The following is an 8,638-nucleotide window of genomic DNA, read 5'->3' as shown; positions in this document are numbered from 1 at the left end:
GCTTTTTTAGGCCCCCGTCTTAGCGCCCCGCGTGGGCCCCGCGGCTCCAGGCTCTGCTTTGGCACCTTCCGCTCCGTCTGGCATGGCTGCTTGGCCCGCCGGCCCCAGGCCCTCGGTGGCATGGCTGCACGCTCCCGCTGCTAGTAGGAGCTGTTTAGGGGAGGAGTTTGGGGTCTCCACATGATGCCTAGAGAATGCTGCAGTCTGCACATTAGACGCTTTTTAGAAGTTTTGAAATTACCTTGATTTTTTTAATTGTTATGAAAAACAAATCATTTCTTGACTCTCCCATGCTCTGTTACTGGGAGAGTATGCCCCCCCCCCACTCTGATGTATAGACCATTCTCCCTACACCAGCTGAACAGATGTCAAAATTAATAAAGAAATTGACTCATGACACAGGGCTCCATCTCTGCTTCCTGGCTCCTCTTTGGGACTTGTGCTGGGGCAAGAGTAAAGCCTGGGTTGGGGTGTAGAGGGGTCAATAGGTGGGATCAGAAGCCTGAACCCCAAAGAGGGGTCCACCAATTCTTCCTGAAAGCTTGGACAGCTCCTTAATTTAAACTGCCCACCCAGGGAGAAACCCCCAGAGAAAGGATAGCCTAAAGGCTACCATGAAATGGGGAGAAGTTGGAGGTCTGGTAAGGGACTCCACAAACTACCAGGATATGGCCAATCCAGGCCCAGGGCTAGTATACACTGAGTGACATTCTAGCTCTTCCTGTGAAGGCATCTGGTCCTGCGCCCCATGGCATTAAACGTTCCAGAACCAACCCTTGCTATAGAGAGGATATGGCCCTGTTTCTATCTAGTTTCTAATACTTTATGCAAGGTTGGTCACCACTCTGGCCTCAGTTCCTCATGGATCAAATGGAATGAATTCAGCAGTTGCTAAAGTCTCTTCAGTTTGTCATCCTGGAGTTTTGGACCTTTAGTCTTAGCATTAAATAAGAATCAAAATTTGTAGAAGACTTCTTTCTTGGTAAGTTCTCATTATTAGGGAATAAATAATTCACAGTTCCAAGTTCCCTGGAGCATCCCCAGCTCTTGCTCCACCCCAAAAAGAACTCTTGGAATCTGAAAGGCCACCCAGAACAATGAGCCCCTTATTGCTGTGCATTTATATTACCCAGAAGGCTTTTATAAAAGGTTTCAGAATCACAGTTGCATGGGTGGGATCCTGTGGGCATCCCTGGGAATCAGAACTAACTTCCAAAATGATGGTAGAGAGCGGCCTAGTAGAAAAGCCAACTTAGATGAATAAGAACTTATCTTTCTTACTGGACCTGGCTGTGTATACCTGTAATCCCAGAGACTCAGGAGGCAGAGGCAGGAGAATTGCAAGCTTGGGCAACTTAGCAAGACTCTGTCTCAAAAAATAAAAAGGGAGGGGGAGGGAGAGGGCGGGGGAGTTACACCTACATGTAAAAATAAAGAAAGAAAGGGCTGGGGATATAATTCAATGCTAAAGTACACCTTGGTTCAACTCTCAGTATCATCCAAAAAAAAAAAGAAAGAAAGAAAGAAAAAAGAAAAAAAGAAGAAGAAGGAGAAGAACCATTTTTCTTGTTTATAATTCAAATTTATAGAAAAATCATCTCACACCCTTTATAAGGTCTTCCTTAAATTAACTGAAATATGTGCTACAGAGAGTGGCTCAGAGAGTCTTGCCCTCCCCAGCCCTGGACCCTCTGCCTTCTACTGGAAACTAACAGAAGGCCAGCAAAGGGGTACCTATAGTCCCTCATGAGCACAGACCATAAGTGATAAGAGAGTGAACTCTGCAGAGCCCATGGACTGGTCAGCAAGGGCTTGGGGACTTCCAGGCAGAGGGAGGGCAGAAGTTCATCTGACAGTCACTAGTTTTTCTGTCATTTTGCATTTTCAGACAAGTAGCAGACTGGTTCTTCTTAGAGAATAGCATTCAGGAAAGAATGCTGCCCAGGGGCTGGGGATGTGGCTCAAGTGGTAGCGCCTTGCCTAGCATGCATGAGGCACTGGGTTCGATTCTCAGCACCACATAAAAATAAAATAGATATTGTGTCCACCTAAAAAACTAAAATATAAAAAAAAGAATGCTGCCCAAACCAGGAATAAACTTGTTTCCTGGAAAGTGGGCTCTGATTCCTCTGCACCTCAATTTCCTTGTCTGCACCTCAATTTCCTTGTTTGTAAAATGAGAGATTGCCCCAGTAGAGCCTCATACAGTATAAATACTCAAGGAAGAAGGGGGGAAAAAAGCATATGGGTGCACTGAGATTTAATCCAGTTCCATGAATCAAATATTTACTGAGCCCCAACTGAACCCCAACCGAGTGTTTGACACATGGCTCCACCACGGAAGCAGGGGACATCTCAGCATCAGAGATTTCAAACCCAGACACCAAGTGAGATGGAATGTGGCTATTGCTCTAGCAGAGACACAAATGAGGAAGAGATCCTGGTGGAGGGGATCAGGGAAGGCTGTCCAGAGACAGAGGTGAGAACACACATGTGTACCACCACCTTTTCAGCTTCAGTGGAAAATGCACAAACCCACTACCCTGAGAGCTACCCACTACCCACCCCCGATCCAATCTGCCCATCAGGCTCTAAAATACTCACAGGCATTTTCTTCCCCGCAAGAAAGCAGACATTTCCCAGCCTCTGCACTTACCCTGTCCCAGCACCAAGGAGGAAAGGGAAGCAGCCGGTTCTCCTGCATAGACTGGACATCAGCAGATAAAGGGGCAGGAGCAGCTCAGGAAAGTGACCTCTGAGCCCAGTCTCCTCACTCTCAGGAGGGCAGCTGCAGGAACTGTGACTTCCAGCTGCCTCAGGAACCTCCAGAGACCTCCCAGATACCCACCTTTTCCTAGATGCTGGACTTGGGGGGATCAGGTGGAATCTCTAATGATGACAAGAGCGTCTAGAACTAATTCTCTCCCTCTCTCTCTCTCTCTCTCTCTCTCTCTCTCGCACATACACACACACACATACACACACACACACACACACACTGGCTGATTTTACAGTCAATCTTTCAAAGTGCAATTTGTCTAGCAAAAGCCAATGTGAGGCCCGTGTTGCCTCCACCAATGGCGGCACAGCTCTCACAGCTCAGCCAGTCTCCAGTCTGTATTCTAATGGGCCATATCTTTATCAGGGAAATGTCCCTTCTCTGAACTTAAAACTTCTCATGGAGGGTCCCCAGACTCGGAGGCTGAGGAGGGGGCTGTGCTGAGCTGTGAGGAGCACCCTTCTCCAACAGGACGGGCTGAGAGGAAAGGTGCGCTGGGGAAGCCCCCACCTGCCCTAGTGGCACCTGACTTCCGAGCAGCTGACGTGGGTGCCAGTCCCTGGTGAAGGGCTGGACCAGATGCTGTAGGTGGGGGGCAGTCAGAGGCTTGGGGCTGCTTCTGACTCTCCAAACCTGCCATGAGATTCTGGGCCAGAATCTGGGGTCTCTGGCTTTAGGGGCCTGGACTTGGGCTTCTCACTCTCCCGCTGCTTGACCCGGAGATCATGGAGTCCAACCTGCAGGGGACATTCCTGTTGAACAACACGCCTTTGGCGCAGTTCTCAGAGATGAAGGCCCCGGTGTGCCAGTACTCCATGCAGAACTCCTTCTACAAGCTCAGCCCTCCAGGGTTGGGCCCCCAGCTGGCCGCCGGGACCCCCCACGGGATCACAGACATCCTGAGCAGGCCTGTGGCCACACCGAACAGCAGCCTCCTCTCCGGCTACCCCCACGTGGCAGGCTTCAGTGGACTGGGCTCCCAGGGGGTCTACTATGGCCCCCAGGTGGGGAATTTTTCCAAGGCTGGGAACGAGTACCCTACCCGGACCCGGAACTGCTGGGCGGACACAGGACAGGACTGGCGAGGCGGGCGGCAGTGCAGCAACAGTGAGTAGAAGGCAAACCTTCACCCCCAGCCCAGCCCAGCCCACCCAGAGCCAGCCAGACTCAGGGGAGGAGGAGGAAGAGGTATGAGACAGGGAACTCACCCTGCCCACCCTTACCCACCTCACCTCAGCCGCCATTAGATAGCCCAGCGCAGTTGCCTGGGTCCATTTTCTCAGCTTGGTGCAGGACTGCACTTACCCTCTCTGGCTCCAACCCCAGCTTTGCTTAGACACAGATGTCTGACTCCCATCCTTACCTATTGCCACCTCAGATGCCGTCCCAGGGAACCTGGGACTTCCAGGCCCAGAAAAGCCCAAACTGCCCACCTCTACCCTCCACAATGTCCAAATGGCAGCTCATCATCATTATTATTATTGTTGTTGTTGTAGTTGGACACAATACTTTACTTACTTATTTTTATGCGGTGCTGAGGATCAAACCCAGTGCCTCCCACATGCTAGGTAAGTGCTCTACCACTGAGCTATCTCCACAGCTGGTGGCAGCTCATCTTGCTTCTGGCCAGAGCCTTGCCACTGCTTCTTCATCCCCAAAGCAGGCAAACAGTACCACCAGTGAAGGAAATCTGCCACTGAGTCACATTCCCAAAGAGCCAGCTCATGCCTGGCATGTTTGGGGACACTGAATGCATTCTGACCCCCTCAAGCCCCTGCCTGTGAGTGAGATGGCTCATTTTCCACCTTCCTTCTCAGGGTTTATAGCAATAGTAGCAGCGACAATCCAGCCATCAGAGCAGTGGCTGAGCCAAATTGAACTTGCCCTGGTTGCTGGAGGGACTCTCCTCAGCTCACCCATGCCTGAGTCTCGGTTTTTAGAGAACTAGTCCAGGGGGCCTGTGATGTATGTCAGGGACTAGTGGAGGTAGCAGGGGCATGTACAGGCAGGTAAGGCTCACCCACCTGGATGGCAGGCAGAGGGAGCCTCCATTTTTGTCTGCTCTCTAGGCTCCCCCACTGAAATGTGGGTATGAGATCAACCATGGAAACTCCCTAAGCGCAGCCTCCCCTCTGCCACACTGCTTGGAGCCTCACTGCCTGACAGCCTGTGCCTCCCTCAACCTGACACTTAGGGATTTTTATGAGGATAGAGACCTCATCTCTTTTACAGCCCAGCTTTTTGGATACTTTAAGCCTCAAGTCGCCCCTCCCTGACCTCCATCATCCTTCCCCACCCTACTCCACACCCCAACTCTTCTATCCTGAATGCATGTACACAGGAAAATAGCAAAGAAGATCAGTGACCAAATTAAGTCAAAGGGAGCCAGGACTGAAGATGATGGTCTCTCAGGAGGTCTCTTCCTCTTTCTGTGCCTCAGTCTCTCCACCTATAAGAAAAGGAGATGGGACATGGATTGTCAGATTGTCCTGACCAAGGCCCAACACCTGGTGATTCTGTTTCCTCTGAACCCTACTGCCCCTGAGCACGCAGCCCTGGCTGGGGTGGGGATCTCCAGCCTCCATGCCTCCAGTGTCACTGTAGCCGTGTGATCTTCAGGCCTGGTGACATGGGGGAGTAGCACACTGGGATTGGAGGCTTTCCCTCCTTGTTTTTCAAGGGATCTGAGGAATTGCAGCCCAGAAGCAAGAAAATGGAGAGAAATCCACAGGTTCCTGGGGCCTTGTCTTGGTGACCTGAAGGAACATCCTTGTCTTGGTGTCTTGTGACAGAGAGGAAACTCCTATTGTCCTTTGGAAGAAGTCAGCATCATTGAGTAGAGAGAACATTAGACAAAAAGGCAGGAGAACCTGTTCTAAGCCCTGTTGATCCTAAATAGGTATAACCTGGGGCAACTGCCCTCTGGGGCTGCCACCCACCCTGACATGGTAGAGGTCACAGTCATTGTTATCTGAAATGTTAGTAATGTGGCTGAAGTGATAGGCATCATGATGCTTCAGCAACCTCAATGGCTTCTCCATAGGAGGGAGCTCACCCTATAGGAGAGGTAGGGCAGGGCTGGCATCCTGCAGGCAGTGCATGGTACCCAGGTGCCCCTTCATCCTTCTAATCCCACTTCCCTTCCTCCTACCAGCCCCAGACCCCCTGAGTGACAGCATCCACAAGAAAAAGCACACCCGGCCCACATTCACAGGGCACCAAATCTTTGCCCTGGAGAAAACCTTCGAGCAGACCAAGTACTTGGCTGGTCCTGAGAGAGCAAGGCTGGCATACTCACTGGGCATGACTGAGTCGCAGGTCAAGGTGAGTCTGTGTGGGTGAAAGCAACTGCCTTGCAGTGAGGGCACCTGCCAGGACAGGATGCCCTGCGTGGGAGGGAGGTAGCCACAGTTTCCCAATAAATCCCAGCCCCTCAGAGGGAGGCTGTCCTGGTGTTTGGGAACTACTTGCCCATCTAACCTTAGAGATTACAATAATTAACAACAAAATAAATGGCTGTCATCTACTGAACCCGATGCTGAATGCTTCTTATGTAGTTCATTTAATTATTATTAATTCGACAGATGAAGAAACAATCTCAGTTGAGCCTCTTGCTCAAGGTCTCCTGGTTGGTAAGGGCAGAGCTGGGAATGGGACTCCAACCTCAGGCCTTCCCCTCTTCCACTGTCTGAACCAGGAAACCCAAGCACAAATGGCAGCCACTGGGCCAAATTAAATCTGGATTCCTCTTGATCTCTCAAAGGAGCTGGACTTGGCTTAATTATCTTTCAAGAAAGAAAAAAACCTTTTGCTACTCACCGGTCCAAAAGAAGATGGGATGGGATAGCAGATGTATGAAACTTAGGGAGGGTAGATATGCTCTGGTACTTCCTACCACGGGGAGCGTGAAATAGCCTCCTAAACAGGCCTCCAAAGATCTGCTTCTCCCTCCTCAGACTGCTGGGGGCAACTTTCTCAATTTTGACATTACAGCTCTCCCCAGAGATTTTGGGTGGGGACACCAAAGAAGAAAGCTTTGAGCTGCGCCAGACCTGCCTAGCTTAATGAAGCAGTCAGGTTCTCGCAAGTACCAGAGGCAGACTGGACCCTAGGTCTGGGCTTTGCTGCCAGCCTCTGGGACCACCTGTTCAGACAAATATTTGCCCTGCTGGAGAGTGAAAGCTGATGAATGGAAATGGAAGGAAATGATCTGGGCCCCTCTTAGGTATAGTTCTGCCTCTTTAGGTATCTTCAATCTTTACACCAAACAATGTACATGTTACTGTTCTAATTTGGGAGAAATTATTCATGAAGTTCAGTGAAAGTCTAAGAAGCTTAAAGAAGAGAGGGTTTTTTTTTTTTTGTTGTTGTTGTTGTTTGTTTGTTTTGTTTTGTTTTGTTTTAGGTCCTGGGGCCTGGGGTTGAACCCAGGTGTTTAGGCTCTACACTGAACCACACTCCCATCCCAAGAACAACTCTTCAACACCTAGTGAAGTGCCCAGACCTGGACTAACCCCTTTCTACCCTGGTATTTCAGCATCTCCCACCAAGTGCATCAGATGGCAAAAGAGAAGGAAACTGCACTTGCAGGGAGGGTTGCACCAGATCTGCAGCGGTGTTCTTTTATTTTATTGCCCTCATTCCCCAGTAACGTGGCTATTACAGTTCACTCCAAAATCGAGCCATTTATTTTCCTACAAAAATAAGGATGACAGCACTTTCTGCGGAGTGGAGCTGTCCTCTTACAAAGCCGCCCGTGTGCGCGGTGCGTGCGTGGTCCTCAGAGTCTCTCTTACCCCAGGTGTGGTTCCAGAACCGGAGGACCAAGTGGAGGAAGAAGAGTGCGCTGGAGCCCTCGTCCTCCACGCCGCGGGCCCCGGCGGGTGCCGGCGCGGGCGGGGACCGCGCGACCTCGGAGAACGAGGACGACGAGTACAACAAGCCGCTGGACCCCGACTCCGACGACGAGAAGATTCGGCTGCTGCTCCGCAAGCACCGCGCCGCCTTCTCGGTGCTCAGCCTGGGCGCACACAGCGTCTGACGCCCGCCTGCCCCAGCCCCTCCGCCAGCCCGCCCCCCGCCGCGCACGAGGTCCCGGGCAGCCGTGGGCCACCAGGCCAGGGCCAGCCTCCCCTTCCCCACGTGCCTGGGGAACAGGAGGCAGAGGGGGATGGAAGAGAAGGGAAGGAAGAGGAGGAGGAAGGGAGGAGAAGAAAGAGAAGGGGGGAAGAAGGGAGGAAGAAGAGGAGAAAGGTAGAAGGAGGGGAGGAAGAGGAGTCAGGGGGGAATGGCCAGTCCAGCTGAGGGAGGAGGGAGATGCACACCTCTAAACACCTGCAAACCTCTCCGCCGTCTTGCACCTTTTCCAATTCTGCAGATTTTTAATGGCACAGGGATATCAAAATGACCAGGCTCTACAGCCCAGGCACGCCACTGTGATTCAGCTTTGGGGGCCCTTTCCCGAAGGAGGTAGCTGGCTGAGGAGTGAGGAGATCAGAATACTGGGTCCAGGTCAACTGCTGGCTGACCGCAGAAGAAAATATGGAGTTGGCATATCTGGGTACATATTCTAGGTACAACCTCTGCACAGGAAAGACCCACTTGAGAGGCTCAAGCCAATCCTAAGGGAGAGGAAGTGGGTCCTGCAATGAATACACACACCCCTGACACCCAAACTCAAGGATCCCCTCAGATCCTCTAAGTGGCAGGGATCTTTCTGGCCTCTTGTCTCCACTTTTCTCCCAAGTCAGATCTTGGACACTGACCCTGGCTGGGAAAGAGGAGATTGCAAGCAGAGGCTGAGAAGAGATGAGAAAATCCTAGTGCAAAGCTGCACCTGAGAGCCACCCGGCATTCACA

The 8,638-nt window shown here is 51.4% G+C and overlaps 1 protein-coding gene across 1 annotated transcript; it reads left to right on the top strand.

Annotated features, from left to right (window-relative positions):
• The first annotated feature begins 2,842 nt into the window (after nucleotides 1–2,842).
• Nkx6-3 (NK6 homeobox 3) lies at nucleotides 2,843–7,874 on the top strand. Its single transcript, XM_015506204.2, has 3 exons — nucleotides 2,843–3,886; nucleotides 5,934–6,103; nucleotides 7,581–7,874. Exons 1-3 carry the CDS (start codon nucleotides 3,505–3,507, stop codon nucleotides 7,818–7,820), a joined length of 792 nt encoding a protein of 263 aa, XP_015361690.1. The 5' UTR covers nucleotides 2,843–3,504; the 3' UTR covers nucleotides 7,821–7,874.
• The last annotated feature ends 764 nt before the right edge of the window (nucleotides 7,875–8,638 follow it).

This window comes from Marmota marmota, unplaced genomic scaffold, assembly GCF_001458135.2.
Source record: "Marmota marmota marmota unplaced genomic scaffold, marMar, whole genome shotgun sequence".
NCBI classification, from domain to species: Eukaryota; Metazoa; Chordata; class Mammalia; order Rodentia; family Sciuridae; genus Marmota; species Marmota marmota.
Note: the sequence above shows the minus strand (reverse complement) of the source record. Positions and strands in the feature narration are given on the sequence as shown.

Coding starts and splice junctions, on each gene's coding strand:
- Nkx6-3 (XM_015506204.2), top strand. CDS start 3,505: ATGGAGTCCAACCTGCAGGGGACATTCCTGTTGAACAACACGCCTTTG. Junction 3,887..5,933: donor CGGGCGGCAGTGCAGCAACA/GTGAGTAGAAGG, acceptor TCCTCCTACCAG/CCCCAGACCCCCTGAGTGAC. Junction 6,104..7,580: donor TGACTGAGTCGCAGGTCAAG/GTGAGTCTGTGT, acceptor CTCTTACCCCAG/GTGTGGTTCCAGAACCGGAG.